A 15,440-nucleotide genomic window follows, 5' to 3' on the forward strand; every position below is an offset into this window, starting at 1 on the left:
GTAGTGGAGTAAAAAGTATGATATTTATCTTTCAAATGTAGACAAGTAAAAGTCATAATTTTCCAGAAAAAATAATACTCCAGTAAAGTTCAGATACTCAAAAAGTGTACTTAAGTACAGTACTCAAGTAAATGTACTTAGTTACTGTCCACCTCTGTTTGCAGGACAGTAAGATCAATCAGCATGAGGTTTATTTCCACAGTAGTTGCATCCTTTGGGGTGCACTGGGGTAGCATTTCTAGGTTGCATATTCTTGCTGTTTGTGTAATTAGTGCAACATTACTTTGGAACTCCACCGTTTGGATGTATGGCAGGAAGATTGTGAGCACTGCATGTTCACATGAAGTACTCATGCTGCTTAAAATGTTTTTTATCTTTGCTTCTGCCAATTCATGAGGTCTATCGCCATCTATCGCTTATCTTCTCGTCAGTCCTTGACAAGTAGATGCAGGTCTGTGATGGTGGTCTCCCTGCATTTTTTGTGGAATTTATAACATGCAATTCGCAAGTTCACACTTACATCAAATTAAATAGAGTAAAGATTATGCGTATTTGGCGTGCTGTCCAGGGGAGGGCTCCGGGCCCGGATTTTTGCCCGAACCTAGAGTATTTCACCACTGTCAACTGAAGGAAGGTAAGACAGCTGTATATATACGCTCCTCCTGTTATTGATAAATTGATTAGTTAAGAATGCTCCACTCGTGTTTGATTAGGTTTAATTATCTGGACTTGCTCCGCATGGCTTAATTAGGTTACGTTATCTGACATGCTCCATTGTTTAATTATCTGAACGTGCTCCTCCCGAAATTAGTTAATAAAACTTCACATATCACATTCGCTTTGTGCTCAACATATGAAGTGGTCATAAGATGACATTAAGAACTTTGCTGTTGATATAACAAAAAATTTCAAAATTTTTCTTGAACCATGCTTCATTTACTTAAACTTTACTGACATGTGTTATAGCCAATACGAACAAAGCATACGTTGTCTCTGGCATGCGATTGCAAAACATAAAAATGCTACAAAAATATGCATCCTTAGGTTTACAAAGCAAACGTGAAAAGCATATGTAATTCAAAAACAGGTTTCTACAGCATTTAGTTGATGCTGTTGTGGTTTTACCACACCTTTTGATGGTTGCATTGACTTGTACAGAAGAATGGGTTTTCAGTATTATGAGTTTTCAAAATCCTTCATCGCCTATTAGGACTGTTAATGCCATCAAAACATTGTAAATCGCTGCATTACCTATAAAGATCAGAACTGCAAGAGCAACCATCCAGGCAGCAACAAGTCCCATCTGAACCATCTGAGCCATCTTGACTTGGCAGTTGGAAATGCTAGAGGAGTCCCACACTGTGACCGTCAGGTTATAGATTGCGTAAAGTCCCTGCTGGTCTGTTATTTTGATCTGGAGGAGGTGATGACCTGAATGCACACTCTGATCTTTAACAAGATTAACCGTTGTGCCTTTGAGAGATAAATAATAATTAATTAGTTACATTTATATAACGCATTTCTGGGTACTCAAAGCACTTTACATGTAGAAGGGGGAATCTCCTCAACCACCACCAATGTGCAGGATGATGCGACTGCAGCCATATTGGGCCAGAATGCTCACCACACTCCAGCTGATTGGTGGAGAGGAGACAGAGTGATGAAGCCAATCAGGAGAGGGGGATTATTAGGAGGCCATGATGGACAGCGGCCAATGGGCAAATTTGGCCAGGAGTGCCGGGGTTACACCCCTACTCTTTATCGAAGGACATCCTGGGATTTTTAACGACCACAGAGAGTCAGGACTTCGGTTTAACATCTCATCCAAAAGATGTGTTTGTATTACTGCTAAATAAAGATAAGGAAAAACAACTCCAAAGAGGTGGTGTAAGAGTGCTGTATTTCTTAGTGATCTAAGAGGTCAACATAAAACAGTGTTCATAACTGTTTTTAAGATGTAACAGGATATTTAGTGATGAATAGTGTAGTGTGGACGGGGATGAGTGAAGTATAAGGAGGCATTACCATAGGCTGGTTCAACTTTCCATTTGTCCTCAACATTTCCCAAAAGCTCATAGTAGAAAGGAGAACTGTATGGAGGAAGGTCCAGGTCTTCAGCTCTGATGTTGGCCTTTGTGGGCTCTGTATCCCAGCACATGTTTACTGCATTCACTTTCAGTGTTGGTAAGTTATCATTTTGATCAATCAGGTGAATAAATAGAGTTCCAGTGCCTGTCAGCGGTGGGAATCCTGCCAATCAGAGACGTGGAGTAAACAGAAATTCAGTTGGAGTATAAAACATGATAATGTCATTCATTATCATTCATGACGGTTACGTTTTTTTTAAGTTTTTTTTTTAATTAGGCTTATTTCTTTATTCCTTATGATAAGAGGACAGTTGTATCACCCTAACATTTCTGATATTGACTTCTACAGAATGTCCTGCAACTTTATGCCATTATCCTATCTCTGGTTACACAAGACTAACTACACAGCTCATTTTTACATGCAATTTTCACTAGAAAAATGTGTGCATTTCTCATAATTTGTTAAATAAAATAAAATAACTTCTTTGTCCAGGTATACTTAAGAATATATATACACTCCTGAACAAAATCTTAAGACCAGGGGATGCATTGCAAATTTTACACATTTCGCACTTGTGGATCATAACCGTGTTGTAAGTACTGCTTTAAAATGCCAAAAGAAGAAACAGGAGCATGAGACAAAAAATAGAGAGTAGCAGTTTATTGAAAACTGCACTTAAACTCAAACAGGCCGTTCATCAGTCAAAAGTTTAAGACCATTGTGGCGAAGGGGTTGTGGTTCTGCGAGGTCTGCAGCAGGAGAGAGAGCTCAGAGTGGAGCGGCAGGTAAGTAGGTCAAGCACAGATGACTAACACCTGTTTCTGATTGCAGTAATTGGCAGGGTGAGAGCGCATTTAAGCCGCGGCCGGGAGAGAGCCGAGAGAGAGTTGGACTGGGACTTCGTATACACAACAGAGAGATTGAGAGTCTGACACGGAGTGTCTGAACTGTGAAGGAGCAATCCATATAATGGAGAAACTGAGTTATCACACACACGTGTGTTTGTTTTATTTTTGAAAAGACTGAATAAAAAAACTCCCAGTCAAAGCCGACCCCTGTCTTCTTCCTTCCTTACATAACGAACTTTACTACACTGGTGCCCGGGAAGGAAGAAGAGAGCCGCCACCATGCAAACTCCGCCGAGGATGCCACTTGAGGACATTGTCCAATCGCTCGCGGGTCTTCACCAAGAGCACCACCAGGTCCTGCTGGCAGGAACAACAGAAAAGGTTCGAAGCTCTCCTCACGGCCCAGCATGAAGACCGCGAGCTGTTCTCGAGCTGGATGGACCGGGAGGTTCGGGCCGTTCCCCAGAGACAGACCATCGACTCGGCCGCCCCAATGACTTTAGCCAAGATGGGTCTGGAGGATGACTCTGAGGCATTCCTGGAGCTGTTTGAGCGGGCGGCCGGGAATCGGGAATGGCCCAAAATGGACTGGCCAATGCGGTTACTGTCTCTACTGTCCGGAGAGGCACAAGTAACCGCCCACCAACTGCCAGTCCAGAATCTCCTGGTCTACGACGACCTAAAGCGCGCGAACCTCCAGAGGGTCGGCCGGACTCTGGAACAACACCGGCAACGGTTCCGGACGCTAACCTTGGGCGAGTTCGGTCGGCGTCTTCGCGCACCAGCTCCGGGACTCCTGCCGCAAGTGGTTGATGGCTGCTGGGAGTGACGTCAAGGACATCATCGATCGTGTGGCACTGGAGCAGTTTGTGGCAAGGCTGCCGAGGAGGACTGCTCAATGGGTCCAGTGCCACCGCCCAGCGTCGCTAGACCAGGCCATCCAGCTGGCGGAGGACGAAATGGTGGCGTGCCGAGGGGTCGGCGAAACCCTATCATCAGCTTCTCTCTCTCTCTCTCTCTCTCTCTCTCTCTCTCTCTCTCTCTCTCTCTCTCTCTCTCTCTTCTTCTTCTTCTTCTTCTTCCCCCTCCTCTCTCTCTAAACCTGTCCCTCTACCCAGGTCACGCAGTACGCTGACGCCCCGGCCGGCTCCACGGTGGAGATCGGAAAGAGAATACCCTTTAGTCCCGATGGATTTTCTATTCAGGGGTCAAAAACATAGAGTTGAGGTGGCCGTTAACCAGCAGCCAGGTTTTAAAAAATTATTGGGATGTTTGTGTGTGGATGCCTCTTGGGGGAAAAAAGAGAAAGGGAAGGTGGCGGTAGCGCAGGCGGGGGAGGTGGAACCGAGACCACTGGGCACTGATCCGGGGGAACCGAGGGCTCCGGAAACGCCAGTGTTTTCGGAACGCGATGACTTTCCCAAGGAACAGTCCCAGGATGAAACACTAAAAAATGCGTTCAATCAGGTCTGTGCCATCGACGGCCATCCCCTCCGTCCTGATCAACCGCTCACCTTTCCTAATTTTACTCTGCTAAAGGACAGGTTGTATCGGGTGACCCAAGATGCCCAGACAAAACAGACTACAACCCAGTTGTTAATTCCTAAAAGCCGTCGGGAAATGCTTTTCCAGGCGGCTCATCACAATCCTATAGCCGGGCATTTAGGGCAAACAGCGACACTAAACCGCCTCATGGCCCAATTCTTTTGGCCGGGCATTCACGAAAATGTACGCCGGTGGTGTGCGTCTTGTCATGAATGTCAGTTGGTAAACCCACCGGCCCAACCAAAAGCACCATTGTGCCCCCTCCCATTGATGCAGGTCCCCTTTGAAAGAATTGGTATGGACCTCATCGGGCCATTAGAGCGGTCAGCCCGCGGACATCGCTTTGCATTAGTCCTAGTGGATTATGCAACACGATATCCCGAGGCAGTGCCACTGCGTAACATTTCGGCGAAAAGTGTTGCGAGTGCACTGTTCTCCCTAATCTCCCGGATGGGAATCCCGAAAGAGATTCTCACCGATCAAGGCACGGCGTTCATGTCACGGACAATCCACAAACTTTACAAATTATTGGGAATTAAATCTATTCGGACCAGCGTCTATCACCCAGAAACAGACTTAGAAAGATTTAATCGCACGTTGAAAACAATGATTCGTAAATTTGTTCACTAAGACGCCAAAAATTGGGACAAATGGCTAGAAACTCTCTTGTTCGCTGTCCGCGAGGTCCCCCAAGCCTCCTATTATACAGCTACATGGCAGAACCTCAGAACCTGTTTATCAGAACCTCCTTCTGCAACATGTGGTTCCTTCACTGCGAGCATCTCCCAATCACCCCGCAATTTTTATGCAAGACAATGCCACCGATCACACTGCAAAACAGGTAAAGCAGTTCCTTGAAAATGAGAACATTGAAATAATGAAATAGGCCAGCCCAGAGTCTGATCTAAACCCCATTGAACATCTATGTAAAATCATTGGCGACAAAGTTATGGCTAAGAAACCCACTACAGTTAACCGAACTGTGGAAGAGACTGGAAGAAGTGTGGTCAAGATCACACCGAAGCAGTGTGATTATCTAGTGATGTCCTGTGGCCGCAGATGTGCCGAGCTCATTTAAAGCAAGGGCCTCTATACCTCCTACTAATGTATGACTGCTGTAAGCATCACATTTTAGTTGTAATGTTTGTTTGTTTTTGTTCTGCATTGGTTATTGTTCTCTAATTTTGATCACAGTGTTTTTGACAAAATAAAGGTTTTTGTTGAAGTACCTTGGTATTTTGGTACCTTGGTAGAAATCTAATGTTTCTAAATTGTTCTCTAATTTTAGAGAGAGAGAGAGAGAGAGAGAGAGAGAGAGAGAGAGAGAGAGAGAGAGAGAGAGAGAGAGAGAGAGAGAGAGAGAGAGAGAGAGAGAGAGAGGTATATAGTTATATAGTAAGTACACTACTATTCAAAAGTTTGTAGTCAATAAGATTATTACTTAGGTCTGTTATGCTCACCACATTTATTCTATCAGAAATACAGTAAATGCAGTAGTGAAATAATATTGCAAAGCTGAATTTCAGCATCATTACTCCAGTCTTCAGTCACATGATCCTTAAGTAATCATTTTAATATGATATGATGCTCAAGAAACATTTCTTATTATTATCAATGTTGCAAACAGCTGTGCTGCTTAATAAATACATCTTTTCAGGATTCTTTCATGAAATATTCCAAAGAAGTAAATTTGTTTGCGATAAAAATCTTTTGTAACATAAATGTCTTTACTGTAACTTTTGATCAATTGAATGCATCCTTGCTGAATAAAAGTACCAATTTCTTTAAAAACCACCATCTTACCATCATCCACGCCATATAGGGTTGCTCTATAGGTGTTGTTAATCACAAATGGCGACTCTCTGTCCAGAATTTTATTTGTGGAGACTTGTCCAGTCTTTGCATCTACAGTTATCCATCCATCAATATCTTCACCTTTAACAAATCTGAGAATCAAAAGAAGCACCAGATGAATTCACCTTTGTTTATATGATCCTGTTCCTCCAATAAACTACAGTGGCATTAGTCTTACACATAATATTATTCTCTCTTACTTAAATGTGTTTATATGGCTTCCATCCATGTCTTCAGCGGTGAAGGTTGTAAGACTTGTTCCTTTCGCTATGTTCTCCATTACAGTAACGTCTTTAACAGGGGGTATAAATACCGGAGGGTCCTTGGCATCTTCAACAAAAATGGTCACTGAAGTGGTATTATAGAGGTGTGCAACACTCATGCCAGCGCTTTGGGGTATTTTTTTGAGCTCCCACATGTCATTCTGTACTTGCTTTTTGACCTGACATGAAAAGTAAGGAATTTCGTTCTGGACACTGATGGTTAGATTTTGGTATGTTTGCTCCTCGTAATCCATTTGCTGGGTGTTTGGAATGAGACAAAAAATCAAAAGAGTTTAGGAGTGTCAACATGAATGTATGCATACATATTTTTGTATCTTTTCTATGTCAAAATAGCTCCTATCCCAGAACAACGTAATTATTTTGCATTTCACTGCAAATTATTTAGCCACGGAAAATCTAATTTTAGAAAAAAAAAACATTGGAAAAAAACATATGTTTTACATCAGAATGCATTTTTTACCAGGGAATCCTCCACCCCCAGCAAACAAAAATGGGATTGAGCTTGTTTTGGACGAGTTTTGAGTTGCAATTGGGTGGGTTTTGTTGTCAAAACCTAGCAACTTTGCATAACCAGCCCAAACCAGTAATACTGGCTCAAACTTTGGGCAGGTTGGCTTACACAATAAAGCATCAACCATCAGCCTACCTTAACAACTGTTAAAATCCCCTCGTTTGTAACAGGGTCTGTTTCAATTTTGAACTGCTCCTTTTTATCTCCGTGGATAGTGTATTTGTCTCTCCATGCTTCTGAACCACGGGTGTCTTTGTCTGTTACTTGCAGTCGCAGAACTTCAATTCCAGTTTCTCTCTCCTTGACCTTCCCAGGTCCCTGAAACACAAGTCAAATATTTGGTTGGGTTTTATTGGGGAATATGTTTAACTTGCTATTAAAGTAAAAGATAATATATCACAAGCATTAAAACTTCCAGTCCAATATGAAACCTACTTTTCTGCCAGAGATCTCTGGAAGATTGTTGTTACCATCTGAAATATTGATTATCAGTGTACTTGTACTTGAGAGCTGTATCTTTTCTCCTTTGTCCTTTGCTTCAACCAGGATTGTATATTTCTGAGCTTTCTGAAAAAGATTAATTTAGAAGATATATTATGTGAGAATAGAGAAATGTTTATAAAGCACTAAAAGCAATGCATGCTGTCTGAATGGAATAACAGGTAAAGGTACAAAAATAGTTCATTATTACCAATGAATGAAAATATTTCATACCTCGTAGTCCAAACACCCCCTAAAATAAACTGTTCCAGATTCTTGGTGCTGCTGAATATAAAATTCAACATTATCTGTGTTTGGTATTACAGACTTGATTGTGAAGACAAATTTTCCATTGTCGGTACTTGAATCATCTTCATCATGTGCCAGTATTGTCAGTACTTCTTTACCTAGAACAAATATTAAGAAAAGTGTTACATGAATGTAAAGTAATTTCTTCACTCTCAAAGCATTTATTCAATATTTAAGAATACCTCAACCAGTCCTTCTTTTTTATTCACCCTTATGTTGTTTTATTAACATTAATGCTGTTATTATTATAACGGAATACAAAAGTATATACATTAGCATTAATTATAGCAAGCCCTTGGTGACCCTTAGGGGTTGTATTACAGAATCTGTTTACTAACCATTTGTTATTTCTAGGCTTATGATAGGTGTGTCGTAGCGATCAATTTCATTATCGTGCGAAGAAGAAAGCGGCACAATAAACAGTTATGGACGACCAAGTGGCAACCTCCCCCAGTTTCTGTTGAAGCCAATACAGATGTGACTTAAACTGCAATTCCTCGACTGGCCACTAGGTACAGGTTCCGGAAGGGGAGCACAAACTCATTGAGCCCCATGTTTAAAACTTTGCAGCAGAAAAAAACAAACAAACAAAAAAAATGTTTACACCCTGGTGCAAATGGTGGTTTTGGTCTATATGGTTAATTTTGCCGTATAAAAAAAACTGTGGGGAGGGGGGAATTTTTTATAACTCATTTGTTTACATTATATAAAGCTTTACAGTTCTAAATAATTAAGGGCGTGGCCACTTTGAGTGAGGGGTTGATTGCCGTTTGTCTGATGTCGGTTAGGAACCATTGTGTGTGGGTGGGACAAGACCCACCCACTTTTTAAGACCAATGATATTGGACCCACTCACTTTTATCGTCTCTAATTCAGCACATGTCTGCTTACCTTGACTACCCCTTAACCGAGAAACTTATTAAGAAACTTATTATTAAACACATGTTAAACGCTTTATTTCCCCTTTTCTAATATTTTCTATTTTTTTTATTGAAAATAAATACCTTTCCGATCTGATATGTGATGGGGAAAGCGAGTGTGGCAAAAGGCGGATTCGAACATATGCTCGCGATTTGCGTCAAAACTTAATGCCATGCGTCTTACCCCTACTCTATAGCCTCAGTAAATGATTCAGTGATTTCTGTAATTTTGTCTGTCTCAATCAATCGTTTAGTAAACGGCACTTTTTCTGTCTGGACACGGAGCATAAAAAACATGCAACTTTTTTATTATCATTTATCTGTGAAACTGTTGATGTCTATGGCAGTTAAATGAATATAGCCTTTTTATTAGACTATTGGTATTGACTGGTTTGAGGTCTTTTTTGGTATAGGGGGATATGGCCTAAAACGCACCATAATGCAGGAAATCACATCTATAAAATCTTTTTTTTTTTCTGGGGGAGAACCCCAAGACCCCCCGCAAAACAATTTCCCCACCTATCATATTTTGCCCTACTGACCCACCCACTTTTTATTTGCTTCCGACGCCCATGCGCTTAGTCATCGCATAACCCCAGCTCTGCCCACATCCTTCATTTTGCTCATTTTCTGTTATCCGGGCGTGACGCGCTGCCAAGATGGCGACGGCTCATCTCTACTTTACACTTCAGAACAGCTCTTCAGAATCCTATGGGTGACATCACGGACACTATGTCCATTTTTTTTTTTTTTTTTTTTTTAAGTCTATGGTTATTTCACACGAAATATGTTTTCGGCCCCACTTTATATTAAAGGTGCCCTAGAATGATTTGAAACAATATGTTAAATTGTTCTCGGATATCTACATAGAGGGTATGTGGCCTATTTAAGGGAAAAAATTGTCCCGATACAGTTTTTTTACATTTACAACCCATAACTTGTCCCTAGGATGTAATGCTCTGTTTTTGCCTTATTTGGAAGGATTATGGATATTAATGTTGAGCTCTGCTCTGATTGGCTTATTTCAGCAGCTCACAGTAGTTCAGTGAAGCAGCTCGTGAGTCCTGCCTGACCGTCCTGACACAACACAGACCGACTAAATGAAACTTTAAGCAGAACATCTCAAATGGAGATTGATAAAATGCGGCTTACTTGTTTATTTGGTGTTTTTAGATCATCCGTGCGCGAGAAAGAGCTTGCGTTCGTGCGGTTGCCAGATTAAATCCCCCAAACAGAGCTTTTCTGTGAAAAGAAACCCGTATACTCTCCGGTTTTTACCTAAACATGTCCAATCTGGCAACCATATGCACGCGAGCTCTCTCTCGCGCGCCGGTGAACCGAAAACACCAATAAACAAGTAAGCTGCATTTCAGCAATCTCCATTTGAGATGTTCTGCTTAAAGTGTCGTTCAGTCTACATTTTAGACTTGTCTTTTTTCGTCAACGATATTGCATGTTTATATAATGTTAGTCACAATGTAGGCTAAGGTTACGCAGTGACTGTGATGTAGCCTAATCTGAAATACAAATAGGCAAAAACATCATAGGAAACACCATACTACAGTTCTCAAAAACATAAATAAATAACTTATTTTTTTACAAAATGAATAGCCTTGTCAAATGACTATCGTTTTAACTTAGGCCTATATGGTGGAAAAGGTGTTTGCTAGGAGGATCGAGTGAACGATCTAAGCAAAATATCTACAGTTGTATTTTGTAATACAAAATAATATCAACCTTTGTCATTAGACACACTATTTAGTTTTGTATGGTACTTGGAGTTTCCTATTGTTACTGTACTAGCATCTTGCGTTATCTAGACAATGCGGTCTCTCTAAGAAACTTTCAATTTAATCATAAATTGTTTAAACAGCTAGTCAATAAGTGGATAAAATCGCTACTTACTGCTTGCAGGAATACAGTGTCCCCTTTCTTCAGTTTAAGACGCTGAAATGGGCCGAACAAACAAACTATCTTGAATTAAATTGTTGTGGTATCGGATTATAAACATTACCATGACTTTTGACATTTTTGATCTGTGGGAAGGGTAGAAAAGTCTCCTGAACAGCTTGAACGTGTGTCCATGCGAGCAGCTTGTTTTGATGATTCAGCTAATCAGTTCCTCCTGACAATGCACATGTTTGGCAGGGTTGCCAACTCTCACGCATTTGGCGTGACACACACGCTTTCAGGCTCGGTGTCACGCTCTCACGCTGCCCAGCTTAATCTCACGCCAAATTGGCAAACCTGCTTTTTATATTAAACAAAGCTAGGCCTATAACTTTTTTTGTTATCATTATTACGTTTTAATTCTAAATTCAAACAATAAATAGCGTTTTGGCTAATGTTAAAGCCAGAGGCGCTGAAAAGCGGAGTTGCAACATGCTCTCATCTCCCGGCGCGCGTGCAGTCACGTGGTACATGGAGCGCTCAATACTTCTAGCGCTTTGTCAATGCATTTGAATGGCTTAAGCGGATACACAACAGTTTACACTATACAGATGTTTGCAGCCAGTTTTGTTAAACAGTACAGCTTAGTGGTGTCCATTGATTATTAAGTCAGCCATAATTACAGGATCGTTTTATTATGGAGAGTGATATAGATGTAGCATACATTAATTTTATTCTTGTATTTAGCCCTCAGGTATTCCTTACTAATTGGTCACACTCATACTCATATCGATGGTCAATTGTGACCATACACCATAACTATTTTTCAATTAAATAAGTGTTCTATATTTTAGTTCAATAATGTTTATTGAATATTTTGAAGAGATCTTTTGGTAGGCTACTAAAATACTATTTTTGCAATAATTATAGTCAATTAATGACCTCTTAAAATATATTTCTTCTTATATTTTTATTATTTATATTTCAATTTGTGTAGTAATTAAGGTTGAAATATAGAATTCCAATTTAAAGAGGCAAATTAGTTATTTTGTTGCTTATAAAATAATAATAATGTTAATTTGTAATGCCATTATAGTTGCCTTATGGCTCTTTAATAAATCTACATATATCTAATCTAGTTGCTCAAAAACAGTCTTCCATTTGAATAAATATTTAGATATGATTAAACACTAGATTTCTTTAAATGTGAAATTTTAAAACGTTTATAACTTATGCATCATATTAGGACTTAGTATCCTAATATTTTTAATGAATAATGATACTTATATAAGCACACACAAGTGAATATTAATGAATGCGAGCACATTTAATTTGACCCATGAAACATTTAAAATAGTGCTAAGACAAACTATTTTTCCCCTATTATGTACAGTAAGCTATATAGTACTACATATGAATTGATACTAAATTAAGTTCGAAATAGATAATTAAATTGTTGTGGTATCGGATTATAAACATCAACCATGACTTTTGACATTTTTTATCTGTGGGAAGGGTAGAAAAGTCTCCTGAACAGCCTGAACATGAAGTGTGTCCATGCGAGCAGCTTGTTTTGATGATTCGCTCTATTTCCGCCTGAAAATGCACATGTTTGGACAGATGCAAATGTTGGGGGCGTGCATATTAATGATCCCCAGCTTGTGTTCCGGTTGGGTTTTTGTTGAGAAGCACTTTTTTTTCCGTGGAGTTTTGGATTCACAAGATTTACATAAGAAGTAGGAGGCAATTGTGTTTGAGACTCACAGTATGTGATGTCCATGTACTGAACTCTTATTATTTCGCCATGGCAAGGTTAATTCAATTTTTCATTCTAGGGCACCTTTAAAGGAACTGTATGTAAAAAATGTATTTCAATGAATCATAAAATGGCCCTGATATGTCACTAGACATTAAGAAATCATGTTCATTTCAAATACTTATATCACTGACAGCAGTAGTCCAACAGGATATTCTCATTTAAAAGTTGTTGTTGCAGCCCTCAGCTGATGTTGATGTTGACATGTTGTGTTTTGGCCTGAAGCTCAACCCTCCACCTTTTGACCAATCACGAAGTCGGTAGTGTTTGGGCATCCGGGTTGCCAGATCTGCACCACAGCTGGAGATCTACAAACGTTCCTGCTGATCCTAAAGCCTATCTGGCAACCTCGAGTCAGGGCTCTACACCGCTCTAGAGTCATTTGAAAGTGATTGCAGTACCAGTTTTGGCAACAATCTTACATACTCGTCATTTAAGTGCCTTTAACTACTATGAACTAACATTATATATAAAAGTTAAATATACCTAATATAAAGTGTGACCAATTTTATTTTTATTATTTATTATTTTCAATTATTCAAAAAGTTTCATTAATCCTGCAAAAAATCAGTAGTTTATACATCTTGACAGTAGTTTATACATCTTGTGTCTTTATTAAATTTTTTCTAAAGTAATTCAATAGCTGTGTGTGAGAAACTGACCAAAATAAGTTGTCTATCAATTGAAAATAGTCTTCTTATATATTGTAATAACCATGTTACAACACCTCTAATGAATTTGAACATTGGTTTAATAGAAAAAAAAAGAGTTATGTAACAATTCTAATAATTCTAAATGTTTGCTTCTGTGTTATGAGGGGGAAAATACTGCAATGACATTAGGGTCAGTAAAAAAAATGTGTTATTGGTGAACTAATAATTTACTTTTACAATTTCGTAAATAAATGAGTGGAGTGCAAACATTATTGGTTACCTTGAGCATGTGCCTCATCCACAGTCACTTCATAGACTGACTTCTGAAAACTTGGGGCATTATCATTTATGTCCAATATATGGATCTGAACCCCGAGCCGTGTATCCACTGCATTATTTGAATTCTTTACTGCTTCAAATGTCAACTGTAATTGAGTCCAGTGAATGTCAATATACAAGTCTTTGCAGTGCATTTAACTGAATTTAAATGTTATTATGCAAAGGGTAGTTTGTTTTTCAGGGAGTACTTACATTGAGAACTTTAATACCTAGTGTATTTTCATAATCCACCTTTCTATGTACTGAAATATAACCTTTATGATCCATCTTGAGAAGACCCATAGGCTCTTTATCCACACCCTGACCCTTTAGCTGTAATTTTACTAAATAAGACCTTTCAATTTCAATCTGAAAAACAAACAACATGCACACTGAAGTGGTCACATGATTATGATAATCCAGTACTTTTACACATATGTACACAATTATTCCAGTTATTCCAATAGAATGACATAAGTAACTGTTTCTAATGCTGCTCACCTTGCCCAGTATATATGGAAATGGACCAGGGTTTTCTTCCTCAATATTAAAAGATTCAATGATCCATGAGCGCTTCTGTCTTCCACTGTCAGCCCACACACACACGGTCCAGGCAAACTGAGTTAAAACAAAGTCACCATTAGTAAAGTTATGAAAGGTATGTTATAAAGGGTTATGCCAATTCCGGAATGTAGCAATTTCAGCTGTTATGGTAAGGAGGAGGCGGGACCCGGCGCATGTTTAAAGTCTTTAATCAATCAATAAAATCAACAAACAACAAAACGAAAGTAAAAGTTGATCACCCCTCAGAGACGACTGCTGCACACACACATAATAAAACATAAACAAAACCCAAGGGTAGTGGGTAGTGACTGAGGGAAGTAAGAATGGAGGAGAAGAAGAACGGCCTCGGCAGTAAAAGGTAGTGTTGTAGTACATGAGACCGGTCTTAAGACCATGTTTTAAAGGTCTTGGTCTTGTCACAATCTCAACCATGTGTACTCGGTCTTGTCTCTGTCTCAGACTTAGAGGATTCTGTATTTTGTTTCAATACCACGAACTGCTGGGATATTATTAATAATTGCTAGTGCATTGTCTGATTTATTTAATAACATCATTAATGTAATTGAATGTAAAACTCAGTGCCTCAGATACAATAAAAAATGATTTTTAATTGTATTTAGTATTGTGTCAGTTCAAAAATTAATAAGGGATTGTATCAAAAATTCAGCGCCCAAATCCCGCCCTCGAAAGTTCCTGAACTTTGAAAAAGTACTACCTCGCGAGCAGGGCCGTTTGGAGGGGGAAATATTTACCCGGAACTTCATTTAGACCCTGGTTCCTGCGGTCTAAACACACCGAGTACCACCCAAAGTCCCTGGTTCCTGGGTAAAGTTCCTGCGGTTGAAACGTGGCTTATGTATGCCTGTGATGTATGACTGTGATGGTTCAAAGGGTGTGGTTTTTTTTTTTTTTGGTCAGAAGTGCCAATAGTTGCAAAAACACCTAAATGCAACTTACTGAAATGAATCTTGTCTAATTTAATCGCTCAATCAGTTTATTCAACCGCGGAAAGACACCAATAAAACCAGGGCTGCCAACTCTCACGCATTCAGACACGCCACACATACATTTTCTCACGCAGTAAGACAACTGGGCAGGTTACTATAATATGAAACAAAGTTTCAACTTTCTCTCTAGCTAAATATATGCCTATTATATTTTACTCAAATCATTAAAAATTATTAAAAAGTTATTAGCCTATTAAATTGAGTTGTTAATAATACCAGCTAACACGGCTCCCATATGTTTACAGCATAGTTTACTTTTTTTTTTTTTCTTGAAAAAAAAATGTATTTTTAGCTACTGATATTTACCCTAATGAATCAACACTGAATCCAGATCTGAATCAAATCACAAGCTT

General features: G+C 39.3%; 1 protein-coding gene across 1 annotated transcript in view; it reads right to left on the reverse strand.

Annotated features, from left to right (window-relative positions):
* Positions 1–15,440, reverse strand: part of LOC137079521 (cadherin-like protein 26) — a 32,755-nt gene that overhangs the window by 14,596 nt on the left and 2,719 nt on the right. Inside the window, exons 2-11 of the mRNA XM_067447473.1 lie at positions 14,018–14,134; positions 13,730–13,885; positions 13,479–13,623; positions 7,845–8,017; positions 7,566–7,697; positions 7,266–7,448; positions 6,536–6,855; positions 6,285–6,427; positions 2,026–2,250; positions 1,252–1,473 (exon numbers count right to left, since the gene is read on the reverse strand). Of these exons, the coding sequence (XP_067303574.1) occupies positions 1,252–1,473; positions 2,026–2,250; positions 6,285–6,427; positions 6,536–6,855; positions 7,266–7,448; positions 7,566–7,697; positions 7,845–8,017; positions 13,479–13,623; positions 13,730–13,885; positions 14,018–14,134 (1,816 nt within the window). The remainder of the gene's footprint in view (positions 1–1,251; positions 1,474–2,025; positions 2,251–6,284; positions 6,428–6,535; positions 6,856–7,265; positions 7,449–7,565; positions 7,698–7,844; positions 8,018–13,478; positions 13,624–13,729; positions 13,886–14,017; positions 14,135–15,440) is intronic.

Source organism: Pseudorasbora parva, chromosome 6, assembly GCF_024679245.1.
Source record: "Pseudorasbora parva isolate DD20220531a chromosome 6, ASM2467924v1, whole genome shotgun sequence".
In the NCBI taxonomy this organism is placed as follows: Eukaryota; Metazoa; Chordata; class Actinopteri; order Cypriniformes; family Gobionidae; genus Pseudorasbora; species Pseudorasbora parva.